General features: G+C 38.1%; 1 protein-coding gene across 1 annotated transcript in view; it reads right to left on the bottom strand.

Annotated features, from left to right (window-relative positions):
- Positions 1-3413: 3413 nt before the first annotated feature.
- Positions 3414-14924, bottom strand: part of TSPAN3 (tetraspanin 3) — a 38701-nt gene continuing 27190 nt past the window's right edge. The window contains exons 5-7 of the mRNA XM_038419125.2: positions 12561-12713; positions 12118-12201; positions 3414-4354 (exon numbers count right to left, since the gene is read on the bottom strand). Coding sequence (XP_038275053.1) covers positions 4262-4354; positions 12118-12201; positions 12561-12713 — 330 coding nt within the window. The 3' untranslated portion in view covers positions 3414-4261. The remainder of the gene's footprint in view (positions 4355-12117; positions 12202-12560; positions 12714-14924) is intronic.

Below are 14924 nucleotides of genomic sequence, written 5' to 3'. Positions count from 1 at the left end.
ATCAACTCTAAGAGGCTAATTAATTAAGATGAGCTATTAGCAGGAGAAAAAAAAACTTTTGTAGTGATAATCAAGATGGCCCATTTCAGACAGTTGGCAAGATGGCATGAGGATACTTAACAGGCAGAAATAGATTCAATTTGTGTAATGACCCAGCCCCTCCCAGTCTCTATTCAAGCCCAAGTTAATGGTATCTAGTTTGCAAATTAATTCCAGTTCAGCAGTTTCTCATTGGAGTCTGTTTTTGAGGCTTTTCTGTTGCAAAATTGCTACCTTTAAGTCCATTACTGAGTGGCCAGAGCGGTTGAAGTGTTCTCCTACCAGTTTTTGAATGTTATGATTCCTGATGTCAGATTTGTGTCCATTTATCTTTTGTGTAGAGACTGTCCAGTTTAGCCAATGTACATGGCAGAGGGACATTGCTGGCACATGATGGCATATATCACATTGGTAGATGTGCAGGTGAACAAGCCCCTGATGGCATGGCTGATGTGATTAGGTCCCATGATGGTGTCACTTAACTAGACATGTGGACAGAGTTGGCATCAGGCTTTGTTGCAAGGATAGTTTCTTGGGTTAGTGTTTTTGTTGTGTGGTTGCTGGTGAGTATTTGCTTCAGGTTGGGGGGGCTGTCTGTAAGTGAGGACTGGTCCATCTTCCAAGATTTGTGAGTGAGGGATTATCTTTCAGGACAGGAGAACACTTCAGGCTTTCTGGTCACTCAGAATTGGTGTGGCAACTTCCACCTTTTCATGTTCTCTGTGTATATCTGTATCTTCTTACTATACGTTCCATTCTACACATCTGATGAAGTGGGCTGTAGCCCAAGAAAGCTTATGCTCAAATAAATTTGTTAGTTTAAGGTGCCACAAGTACTCTTGTTCTTTTTGTGGATATAGATGAACATGGCTGCTACTCTGAAACCTTTCCAGTTGTGTAGTCAGGGTGAATTCAAACATACCACACCACTATCCAGTTTAATCTGGGACACTGTACTATCTAGGGGCAAATACACTTAAAAAAAATTCTCCACCCCAGCAAAAAAAAAAAATTTAAAAAAATTCCCACTGTTGCTATCATAGGTTTAGTTCCAGTAGTGGTATCAACAGTAGGAATGGTTGTGTGAAGAGGGCTCCAGGCAGCTGTCTGTACTTATTGGGTCATCTGACCATGATCACTTAGACAATAGAGTGATAAAACATGCCTGAACACAGCCTGTACTACGTTCCACTGTTGCTATCACTAGGACAGTTGTATTGGAAGTGAATTACGGGTCCTTGTTTTTATACAAAGAATATTAGGGCTTATTGTAATCCAGTTATCAGATAAATATCTTTGATGGACTGAACACTGTCCAAGAGGAGCCACTTGATATAAAAATGGTAATGGAATATACAAGTGTTATGTAGACACACTACTCTGATTAAACAATTAAGCAAAAGGTAAAACAAGCTGCCTGAAGGGAAAGAATCATCAATACGCAAGGAAGACTGAGTAACCAGACATAGGCAAGATGATACTCTTTATTGGACCCACTTCTTCTAAAGAAGAGCTCTGTGTACCTCAAAAAACTTTTCACGAACAAGAAGTGGGTCCAATAAAAGGAAGATTACCCCATCCACCTTGTCTCTAATGTCCGGGGACCAACATGGCTACATCACCACTGCAAATATCCACAGCTATGAAGTAAAAGGTAGACAGTTTCTGCAGGGTGTCACTCACTAGGAATACATGAATACAAGGGGATATTGTGACAGGAAGGATTAAGCTTCTTATTTTAATATGCTGAAATTGAGATGGTCTTTCATAGGTTCCCAGACCAGAAGGGACCCTTCGTGATAATCTAGTCTGACTTCCTGCATAACACAGACCATAAAATTTCCCCAAAGTAATTCCATTTTGCATTTGTATAAACAACGATGCCATGCTTAAAATGGTAACAAGGGCAGCATTCTCACCTTTACCTTAGAAGTGTAAACAGGCAAAGACAAATGGGGAGGGAAGACAAGCCTGACATGGGATATGCAACTCAGAGAGAGAATTGTCAATAATGGGGCAGGGACAGGCACCCAGCCCAGAGCCCATAAGAACACAGATTTATGCTATGGCTGAAATCAGCTGCATCCAAAAGCTGGGAGCTGGAATGGGGAGGAAAGAGGGACAACGGCAGAGTCAAAGCTGAGGCATCAAAAGGGCACCTACTCACAGTTCTAGTGTGGAAGAGCCAGATCTTCCTTTGTAGACACGTGCAGTCAATATACTCCAACACTGACTTACTGGGCTAGCAGGGCTGTTGCAAGACTCCAGTGGAGATGGAAAAAGTCAAAAACACACTGCTAGCTTTTTAACAGAAATAGGGAACTAGACAATTACTTAGTATGTAGGCCCACACTAAATTTTCCCACTGCAGAATGGAACTTCACCAGTACTAGAAGGAACAATGGGAAAGGCACAGCCATGTAGTCAGGATCAGACCCCAAGCATGGGGGGAGGGCGGGGAAGAGAGAAGTGAAAAAGAAAAGGTAAATCTCACTCAGATACTTCAGTGATGGGTGCAGTAAGAACCTAAAACAATCTCAGCAGCCTCCTAAAAGTCAGACACTTCACAGCAGCTGCACATCTTTTCCACCCACATAACAGAAAAAGTCTGTTTTTCTGATCCTGTAATTTTGCTTAGGAGCATATGAATTTGTTTAGAAAAGAGAAAAGAATTTAATATCAGTTTTCTCCTTGTCTCCAGAAGCCCTTGGGTATCTTCTCCAAAATCTTTAAAACTGCTGTTTGAATTCCCCTTCCATTTTGACTCCCCACACCAGTTCTCCTAATTTCTTCAGTCTGACATCTTCTTGCTAGGTCTGCTCCCTTATGCTATTTAGTCTGTTCCGCCTTCCTCCAAATGATTGATACTACAGATGTGTCTAGACCACTGCCAGTTACAGAACCTCTGCAGCACCACCTAGTGGGTGATGGGAAAGCAAGACTTGGAGCAATAAGGTGAATGGGGGAAGTAAGTGCTCGGAATAGAACAGGGGTAAAATGTTCAAAAATGCTTAAGTTGCACTTTAAAAACTGACTTTGGAACTAGGCTCTTAAGTACCTAAATCAGTTTTGAAAATACAACTTAGATGCATTACCCGTATCTGATTATAATTTCCTTTTGAGGAATGCTTTTAAAATCCTCTCTCCAAAGAGAATGATAATTTTGTTACCACCCTGTTTAAAGTACTAGCTCTTTGGTGAAACATGTTCAAGCATTCACAATCTATAAGTGGCTTATCATTTATCCAGAGAATAGTGCATCAGACATCAGAAAATAGAGATCTGTCGATAAAATAGACGCTTTCATATTAGAGAGCTGTAGCAATAGAGGGTTGGATGTGCTGAAATCTTAAAAAATGCAATACAAGCAGGTATGTTTTGAGGGAGGATATACAGAGATTTTAATCAGGTTTATTATTTACAGTTGAGATCACTTTCACATACTATTTTGATATCCTACATGGCTAAATTTCCAAACCAAACTTAAGATCTACAATATAACAGTTCACTCAACACAAAACAGCTCTTCATAGAAAAAATGAAAATTCATTATAGAACAGTAGTGCATACATTTTGCTCCTGAAAAGCCAGCTTTATTTTAAAACTCTGAAGTTTGAAAGATTGGATCTCTGAATTTGAGAAGATCAAAGATGCACGCTTGTGATTCTAAAATTATTTCTGTTAGTAGTCATTTCATACAATTTATCTTTAAAGTGTACTGGACTTTACCTATGTTTTTAATAAAACTGACACTGGTGAGAGGTAAGAACTAATATTTACCATCACAAATTAAATACAGCAGACTTCCTTTGTACAACTTTGGCCAAAAAAGTTCCACATAGTGAAGATTTAAAGGATTCCATATATATGCAAGAATCAGCCAGTTAATGCTTAGAGGTAATCTACCAAATTAGGCACACTTCCTTTAACTTTCATGTCAACCAAATTAAATCTTGGTCTGCAAATGGTTCTGAAGTTAGAAAGTTTGCCAGTATACTAAAACTTATTTAGATACATGAATAGCTGGCTACAATAGTGAGTCACAGGTAAGTATGTGGAAAGCCAAGATGCTTTGCCCATCACCAGTGTACATTACAGCTGTCCTCATCTATGCAGGGTGTGTTTTAGCTAAGTCTACATAGGCAGGAAAACTACTGCAGTAGACCAGGCCCATTCACCTTCCAAGTAAATAAGAGATTCAAGCTTAGGTTTGCATCATCTTCTATGCGTAGGTTCCTCCAGTGATAAGCAGCTCATAAGCAGGATCCCGGCTCCTCCTACACAACACTACACAGGCACACAGCATGCCCAGCAGCTATGGAAAGAAGAAAAACAAAACTGAGTACACAGCAGATACTTGCAAGAGATTGGTTTCTGGACATTAATCACTGGCTAGTTGCCAGTATGTTTCAAGTGGCTGTATATCAAGCCTGAAGTGTGAAGAAAGGCAAAATAAGATGACTTTTGAAAAGCTTTACCAGCTACTGTATCTACTACATAAAATTAAGCTCTAAGATGATCCTAACCCCCCCCCAAAAAAAAAGTCACCTTATAGGAGCATCTTTCATTAGACTATTCCTTGATCAAATCACTTGTTGTATTCTGCCTCTATTATGCAAACAGATGTAAATCAAGACTAATTTAAAAAAAGGATGGAAACTTTATATTCGTGGATAAGAAAAAGACTGAAACCAAGGTGAGGTGGTTTAACATTCAATTGCCACAGAAGATCGATATCTAAGTGCCAGAAGTTAACATTTCAAAGGGGAAATTAGAACCATACTATTTGATGACCGAGGTGTAAATTCTATAATCCAGAATGTACAAAGTCAGACTGTACTTTAAGTTAACACAATTTGACTTTTTTTTTTTTTAAAGCTGGAATCCTCTTCTTTGCTAATGTGCCCAAATTTGGGCAAAGTGTCTCCAATGTCGCAGTCTTCACCTTTTAAAAATCAAGTTAGTGCTGCAAAGGTTGGTGCACAGCTGCTCTAAGGGCCACTCTGGCAGCTTGCCAGAAACCTGGGGGTTCAGCTAACTAACATATAAATGTACATGAGATGTTAATCTGAGATTAATGTATTCATGGCTGGGTAAGTAACAAAGTACTTTACAAAAAAGTTAAATGCTTGAGGAAGACATCAATGAGAAGGCTGGAACTGCTTTGCAACCAAGTCCACAGTGTCTGGCTTTACCTTTTATGAGGCCTTATAAAAAGGTTGCCAGTTAAGTTATTTAGATTCGTTCATAAAGCTGAAGGAAGAAGTCTAAAAAGATGCAAGTACTTCCCAAAGAGGCCACACAGACAGCAGCCCTCTTACATAACTTGATATCTGCCAGCAGAGTGACATTTATAGAAATTCAGTAGGTTCCTTCATAAATCTTGGACTAAAAGTGAACGGAACATTACAACTCAATCAAGTTATGCTGAAATCTGGCCTTGCTTCTTTGACTTTAAACAGAAAATAGGCCTGCAGGCAGACCAATACATTCAGAATCTTCTTGATTTGTGCTGCTGTATGTTGCCACAGGAGTGAATTTCCCTATGCAATGAAAACCTCTCAGATTTGCATTTACTGACAAGGAAACACACTGTTGGGTAACGACTGGACAGTTATTTGAAACTATTAAGTTATGTACTAAATGTCGTGTTTGTGTCCAGGAATGTACACTTGTACATTATAACTCAGTAACATTAAGTGATGTTAGCTTAAATCAGTGCCAAAGTTTGTGTTCTAAGTCAGTATTAAATTTAGTTATCACTGTTCAGTTCAAAATTCATTCAAAAAAAGTGTCCATGAATTAGTCTTCAATCACCATAAATATTTCTGACTGACACCATTAAAAGCCAACCCACTTACACTACATTTGTGTTTGAAATATGGTTAGTGAAGGAATTCCATAATGTTTATAACCATTACATATAAAAAAACCTAATTGTAGCTTTTGACCGGGTGAAGGCAGTCAAATTATGTTTTGTTGGGTCAAGTCAGGTCTAGAACAATGCGACTGATTCTATATGCATTTAATGGGATGCAGCCAATTATTTCATAAAACAGTTTGATAGACTTCCAAGTGCATCAGCTGTTAGAACATCAGTCTCCAAAGGAAAACGAACTGCTGAAATTTTTGGCCAGAAGAAAAAAAGTTTTCATGTTTGGTGTTTTGGTTAAAATAAAGACCTTGAAAGTATTGGTATGATCTATTTATCAAGAGAACCTTGGTGAGTGTTAAAAATCTTAACATTCATCAAAATATTGATCTCTACTTCACTGCAGTTAGTACTTACATCTTGGACTAATAAATCTTTTCAACACAAGTTAATATCTGCTTATTTTTTAAAGCTGTAACTTCACACCTCCCTGCATCAAAGCATCTTATGGAACTTTATACTTATCCTCAATGATCAGATCTGCTTTCTTAGCTTGCCCATTGTAATTTTAACTACACAGTATCTATTTCTCAATGTCAGCTATTTTGTAGTTTACATGCACAAAGTTAGCTGACAGTACACTAGATCAGCTGGGTCACTCTGCAGTTAAGAAATAAACCCAGGTTTTTAATAAATATGTCAAGCAAGTGTTAGGAAGTAGAACTTGCTCAGGAATACTTTAAGAGAAAGCTCCCACCTTTGACAACACTACTGGTCAACTGAACAAAGCTTATAAAATAAGCTATTAAGAAAAACTGCCTCCCAGCTAATCAGCAGTGTATGTACAGAACCAATGCATTTAGATGAATTTGCCCCTTTCAGCTTGCTTTCAGTTTACAGGAGACGGGCCCACACTTTCAACATTGCTGAGACCTTTGAATACTCACAGACAAAAGGATCCATCTGGTGACTGAAAGTCTGACCACCACTTCAAATGGACTTTGAAGAAAAGTGACCCTAAATCTATTAATTCCGATCCTGGATTCTGCCTCAGAAATTTATACCACCACCCTAATGGATTAACAAAGTGGTGGCTTTATTGGAACCCTTCAGATAGGAGAGAATCCAAGCAAATGATAAAGATTTTAAAGAAAAAGCATCTTTTATGTTAGTTATAGAACCAACAACAGTTTTTGCTCCAACCTCTCAGAAATAGTAACTGTGCAATAGCACAAACTTGTTTTATTGAAGACTGACAAACTTTGCTAAGTTTAAAAGAAAAAGGTTCTAAAAATCTTGAAACCAATGGAAGAGTGATTTTTTTTAAACACATTTTTAGCTTAAGATTGTCCCTGTTATATGATCACTTAAGTAACATTTCTGCCTCATCCTTTTATGCTATTTTATTCATGTTTATCAGAAATAGTTTCCAGCCAGTTCACTAAAAGCCACATGTTAAGAATTAAAACTGATAAAGAGAAAACTGTTCAATTCACCATTCAAGCAAGCCAAAACAACAACAACAAAAAAAAAAAAAAACACCACACAAAAAAACAAAACCCCAAACCATCAATCCAGACATGTATAGACTAAGAAGTCTATTACTCGGTCACTCAGCAATGACTCTAAAGAGCCACATAACTTAGTACGAAAAAAAGACAATACCAAAGTCTCAAACTTTAGTTCAAGTATTGCATTAATTTAGTTTTCTCTCTTAGCAATTGTTTGCAGAACAAACACCGACTAATGCATATTGTGAGGAGGGACAGTCAGTCAATGATAAAATTCTCTAATGATTTTTTAAAATACATTTAGAACTTCAATAAAATTAGACCCAAAATTTGATCCATCTTATTAAAAAAAAAAAAGTTATATGAAAACTTGATGGCATTCCTTCAACTGAAGTTTAACACAAGTTAGACAGTATAGATTCTGGCAGCACAAGCAGAGTTTTCTTGCCCCTTCATTTCCAGTTCCTTATTCCGACATCTAAGCTAGAAGTGTCTTGTTTATTAAAAAAGAAAAAAAAAAAAGAAAAAAGTCTCTAGAGTTAGACACTTTTAGAGATATTATAAAACTAAAAGATTATACCCAATGGTGATTCAGAAGGACTTCTTGTGCAGAATTTGTGAAGGATGTCAAAGAAAACTTGTGCTATCACTTTAAAGAGAAGTTGATGTGTGACAGCTCCACTAAACTCTGGTGGGTCTAGAGTTTCTGCTATTAAAATGTTCTGCATTAGCTCAATAGCAGGAAAGTAACAGCTCCTAGGAAGAAGTAACCTTTCATTGCCTCTGTCTTTTCGTTTTAAAACAAAATATTCAAAACTGAGTTTGCTAAGCTGGGGAAACAAGTTAAACTTTTAGGTTACAGCGACAATACAGAATTGCTGTAAGCAGAGCTGCCAGAAGCATTATTCTTACTGTATTACAAACACAAAAGAATGGAGGTCATAAGGGGGCTGTGTGCATTCTTAAAGCCTTGATCAGAAATTTTACTGAATGGAGAAGATCACTGTCGCTCTAATTCACATTTACTAGGTCAAAGTCCATTTGTTAAAGGTTGCATTCTTGTCCATATTTAAATTAATTTATACAGTCTTGCTGTGCCATACGCACAAAGTAAATACTGAAATTCCATGTATTATACAGAATCATGGCCACACTACGTTATAGCTTTACAGTGGTCTACTGGAGGTTTACTTAATAAAGTCAAGTCAGTTAGGACTAGGCTTAAAGGAAAGTAGAGTATGACTATATAAAAAGTTAGATTTTACCAGTGTCTTATTTAATACTGAAACCTTGTTAACTATACAAAAAACCAGTTAGATAATGTAACATTTAATAAGCTCAATAGTTCCTATTGCAGTCAGGGCTAAGCAGAAATGTCAGGTGTCTAACAAACTGTTTACCGAACACCAGAGCTATATGTTTAAGATCTTATAATCTATTTTCTTAATGGGTGTTAGATGGTTTGCTCCAGTTCTACATGAAAACATTACAAACAACTTGCGTCAATATCTTGGCAAGGGCAGAAAACCCCTTTTGATGTTTCCTTATTTTTTTGGCAAAGCGTTTACATAGCCTTTTCTGCAGACATAATTTGGACTCTCCCTGCTGATAGCTAGAATACTGCCATGTGGCATCACAAATCAAGTGCCACCCAAAATGCAGAGACTGCACAATGAGCATGCTTGCTTGCAACTGGCAAGCCAGTGGGACACTGACAGGCACACAGAGTGAAACAGAGTGGCATGGGTTATAGCCCCATGCAGAGGAGCTAGGATTTTTAACAGTGCTGTAAGCCATTTTTGGGGGGCAGGGGAGGATGACCTCTCTTCACTACATCAGACTCCAAAACAAGTATAGCTCTTTTTGACAATTAGGACACAGCTTCATAACAAACTTTTCCCCTACATGTTTCTTGGGGGGGGGGGGGGGGGAGAGAAAGGAAGGAAGAGGAGGAATTCTACCTTAAGCCCAGACAAGAAAAGGCAACTCTGGTTGCTAAACATTGAACTCAGTGCCTGGCAACTAATCAAAACCACTAAGAAACATCAAAAATCTAACAGAACTGAAACGAGGCTACTAAGACACTGCACAAAAGGCTGCAGAGAACAAGTGATGTGACATACTTGAGTAAATAGGGTATACTGAAGATTTTGATAGAGCATAGAAGGGACAGTTAAGATGCTGAAAGCTCTCAAGGAGAAGCAGCAATTTGTAGTAAACCATGTGAAGATTAACAAAGGGACTGACTTCCATTTAGGAAGGAAGTACAAAGGATACTAAAACAGCAATAGGCTTGAACAAGCAGCATTACAATTTTAGGAGAAATTCTCTGAAATGTAGATTTGAGCGTAAACAGAACAATCCTATTTGCACTCTGTCATTCTTTGCTTCTAATTATTTTGGCTGCCCATCTCTGGGGCCTATTTCTGTTGTTCTTCCCCCCCCAAAGGATGTGACCCAAGCTAAACACAAGTTGATTTAACACCTTCTACAGTGTATAGGGTTCTTCAGTTGAATGTTCTCTTCTCAGTAAGTTCATATTGCAGTAACTCTTGAAAAGTATAAACTAAAGAGTTTAAACAATCACCTGGCTGCTGTTTGGCATTGTAAGAGTTTAACAAGCCAAACAATTTTGCTCTATGCAGATTTCTGAATGTTAATATACAGAAAAACATGCTTTCAACTGTTTGGAAGACACTTTCAACTGAAACTTCCATTTCTGATCCTATTCGAGGCACCTACCTTGCTTTATAGACAGCCAGCACAGCTTGTTACAATTTCCATCTCAATAGCTGAATATTCAAGAGCATTTTTCCAGAGTAATCAGAACTAGTCCTAAACACTGAATTATCTCTAAGCACCAACAGCTCATCCCTATTACACACTGCTTCTGCTCTAATGCTGATTTAGTTAAAGTAGGTTTTAATATTTACTATTAATTAATTCTGATGGCAGAAGGATGCCAGTTTTTAACTGGCATTAGGTTCCCAGACTGCCAAAGTATCTTTCTTGAGCTAGATGGTTAATTCTAGGAAGCAACTCAGAAGCACTTTTAAATGTAATACGACTTCAAATACACTAAAGTTTACACAAGGAAAAAACCTCTCCACAGGAATTTCATAATACTGCATAGTGCAAGATGGGTACTAGACTGAGCATATTTTTCAAACACCAAGGCAAAATGCATTACTTTAACAGGAGATCCAAACCTTCCTCCAAAAAGGACTGGAATAATCAGATATCCAAAAGCAAAAAGTGAGCTTTTCACAAATCTGAAATAAACTAGCTCAAGACAATGAAGCCATATCAAATCATAGCATTTATACACAGATTTATCTGTTTTACAAGTTTATCTTAGCACCAAGATGGAGTTCCATTACTGGATACATTTTCAGGTGCCGAACACTGGCAAAAATTCACCTTTAGACAAATTTCAATCCAAAAGCTAAATTATGAAAGTTTAATAACTTTATTCAGCTGTTTTGACTTTTCTGAAGGCAGAAAGTGTTACACTAGTTAAAGTTTTCTGCTGCAAAAGGCTGGGGATTAGTTAGCTAGCTTTAAAAAAAAAAATCCCCAAAACCTTAGTATTCAGCATGCACAGTATAGTTTTTACTGGGGACTGCAATGCCCACTGCCACATCAGAAAACACCTGATTAATGCTTTGAGTTTTTTAGAGGTATTAACTGGTTAAACTAATGAACAGAGAAGCAGAATTCCAGATACATGGGCACATTTAAGAGTAGGTGTCAGAACACTTGTTCAAAGTCCAGTTACTTAGATAATTAAATATTTTAATATGCATCTCAATATCTATCCGGGGAACTTAGTTAACATGTTTTAATTTTACAAGGTTCAAAGTTATGGTATTCAGAGCATCTGTAAGTTGGCCACAATGCACCTGGAGGTATTCCTTTGTGATAAGGAATACAACTTATCACAAAGAAGAATAGAATACACTACATACGTGCAGCATTACAAAGATGTTCACTACGACAATCAATGCACTAACTGAACTTCAGTTAAACATCAGCTGTGATGCTTGAGCATATGTGTACAGAGCATTTGCATTCAGAACATTCTTATTAGAGGGTCCTCAACTCAGGACTTCACTTCCCCTGAAGGCCCAGCATTTGAATCAGACCTTAAGAGCACAGTGCAATGCCCCCTTTCCAAAGGGCCACCGTAAGAGTTAGCTATCAAAAAAATCTGGCTATATTTTTAGGTGGTTCAGAGATACCATGATTTAATTGTTGATTTATTTCCGGATTGCTGCATTAGTATGAACTGCCCCTATTTGTTTTAAGGGAGTTGTAAATTGAAGAACTTGTAACTATTTAAAGGTTAACTATCATTAAATGTATCCATGAAAAATATTTGCTCAGCATGAACGTCAGGTGTATTCAGATGCATCTGGTCATTTATATTGGAGATCCTATATCAAATGAAGACACATTCCAGCAAAAGTGAAGGTGCTGAACAATTCAGAAATAACCACGAGTAATCAATTTAAAATATTTGGTTATTTGACACTGGGTCAATGGAACTCAGTCAAAATAAAAAAAAAAACAAAAACAAAAAACCCACGATTGTTGAAGACTGGTACATTTGCATGGTAACATGGGATTACAGTCCAGAGTTTCATTTTTATATGAAAGGTTATCAGCTAAAGAGTAAATCTTTTGAAATCTCACCTGAATGGCAGCAAATGCCAGAGCTGCCCAGATAACATACATCATGATTTCTTGTAGCTTCTTTACAACTAGAGCCTCACACCCCTGAAACAAACAAGCAGTGCCATTTAGGAAGTATTCAGCCTGGTCATAACTCTGCATAGAAGCTTTGCTTATATATCCACTAATAAACTGAAATAAATGTCAAAGGCAGCAAGTGAATGGACAGAAAATTATAGTGCTAATGGCTTTAAACTCAAGAAAAACTAAGACATTTGAAGGTTGGCTTTTAGGATGGAAAAGCTGACTGAGAAGAGCAAAGTTAGTTATTTTTCAGATTCCAGATCAGATCCCCAATACATAAAATATACCCTAAACTTCTGCATGGGCCATCAAAATAGGTAAAGTTAAATGACTGTCAGCTTTGTACATACTAGTAAACTGAATTCACAGGCCTGGCTTACCTCAGAATAAAGGTCCATTGGGTGGGTCAAACTGCCAGTACAATTGGTGTTGGTAGCTTTGCAGCAGCTGAGGGGCACGCTGTTATTTTTAGTTTCTTTGAACCACTTCGTGTTCTCCCAGTCTGAATAGTTGTGGATCCCACAACAGCGCAGCTGCAGAAAAAACAGAAAAAGCCACCATGTATATCAAAGTTATTAGTAAAGGGACAATAACTAAGAATATGCAGTAACTAATTACAATGCCACGAACAAAGATGTATTAGAATAGGCTGCCTGTGTTATTTAAATATTGAACATTAGAGTAGGTCATGTCACTTGCCACTTAGCATGACAAATGTTTTGCCAAAAACAAACTACAGATTGAATGTTACTAGTATTACTTTCAACTTCAAACTAGATTTATGGTGCAGATTCTGAAAGCTAGCTATGAAATACTCACTGTTAAAATTCTACCTCTGGATGCTAAATGTTTAACACTGAGTTTTCTATGCCCTCCATCCCATATAAAACTTGGGACTCCTTTTAAGTTTAAGAAAAGCCCTATTCCATTAGGCTTTTCTTCAGATGAGTTGAGGCCTGGAGCCATTTCCTGTGCTCAAACAGCTACAGAACCAACTAAAAAGTCCACTTCTTGCTATGAAAAAGTGTGCTTCAGAATTTAATCTGATTTTAAACAAGTATGTTTCTAGCCCTCCTGGGTGTGAAGAAAGCCTTCAAAATGTGAACCAAATTTAAACTAATGCAGTATTGTACTACATTAAAATGGGGACAGACTAAAATAGCCTTAAGCCTGAGCCCTAAGGGGATGACAGCAAAGCAATTTGCTTCCTTCAGCCCCCAGAAATCTACTAAACTCCCCAACCACACTCCCGCCGTGCACACTTCAGAGAACAGGGTTGCAGAGGATTGATTCTCTTGGAAAAAAAAACAAAAAACAAAAAAAAGAGACCTCCCCCTAAGAAGCATTTCAGACTCACAGCGTAGGGAAGACTTTCAGATTCCAAGTGAACATATGGCAGCCAAGCCAGGTAGAAATGCAAGGGGCTGAAGAAAGTCAAATACCCACTGAAGCTGACAAATGGGAGTTAATTTCAGAGTTTAAGGACATGAGAAATTATATGATGCCCAGTATTCCAGTAGTAAAAGAAGAAAGTTACTAACTGGGAAAATAAGAGTCAACTGTGCCTAGAGACTGGCTTAAGACCAAAAGAAGCAAGTGAGAGCATGCAGTACAGAACCACATGGCACTACTGGAGCAAAGAGAAAGATGCAGCTTCAATTGGATGATATAGAAAAACACGGTGAGAAGGATCATCAGTATTAAGGGAGTCTCTGAAAGAGGAGAGTGCACACAAGGCACTTGTCCCCTCCACCTTATAACAGACCCAGACATTTCATCATGAAATATCATTAAACAAAGATTTAATCACGGGGGGGAGGGGGGGCAGAAGGAGAGAGAGAGCTAGACAGCATTCAGAACTCTAAAGCCACAAGCTGCAATTTTTTCCATGACCCTTGCTACCTTAACTTTATTTAAAAAAAAAAAAAAAAAAAAAAGGAGAGTTGGGAGAAATTACAGCACTATTCAGGAGGGCAGATATCTGCTGCAGATGGGGATTCCCATTTAAACCCATTCAGCTTCCAAAAAACCCAACAATATTATACAGCAAGTCTTTACAAAAGGAAAAGCACACTAGAGATACTTGGAATAGAAGTCAAAACATCAAGTACAAGAGGATACTGCAGAGGTAGAAATTAAGAATAAAATGCTGAGAAAATTTTTGCACATGGAACCCAAGAGAAAGAGGATAAAGACAAGCCAAGCCAAGCCACGCCACTCCAGAGAATGTACTGGCAATGGCAGATGTGAAACTGAACAAGAGGACTCCGATACCCGAGGACTCTGATACCTGAGGAGTAACAAGAAGATTAACTAGAAAGGACTTCTTGGGAGTCACCAGGAATGAGCAGTTATTTTAAAGAGTAGAGAAAATAAATGATTGGGGGGGGTGAGGGGAAGGCAGTGGCAGCACTGGGTGGTGAGTCCCAGGGACAGAGGAGATTGGAGAAAAGAGAGGTAATAGGGAGGAGTCCTCAGGTCTTCTGTTTAATCCTCACCATGCAACTCAAATGATCAGATGGTAATCTACTCTTAAGGGCGAGTGTTAACGTCCCATGCATGGAAAAGGTATTACCTTTGGACTGCAAGAGAAGCAGTCCCAAGTATTCATGGGGAGAGTGCAGGGGTTTAAGGTTCAGTGCAGGGGTTTAAGGTTCAGCAAAACTCAGTCATTTGGGGTATGATTCTTATGCTACTTTGGTATTTTATTTTTGGATTTAAACTCAGAGTAATGAAGAAGGGAA

Source organism: Dermochelys coriacea, chromosome 10, assembly GCF_009764565.3.
Source record: "Dermochelys coriacea isolate rDerCor1 chromosome 10, rDerCor1.pri.v4, whole genome shotgun sequence".
Taxonomy (NCBI): Eukaryota; Metazoa; Chordata; order Testudines; family Dermochelyidae; genus Dermochelys; species Dermochelys coriacea.
The sequence above is the reverse complement of the archived record's forward strand: the minus strand, read 5'-3'. Positions and strand labels throughout refer to the sequence as shown.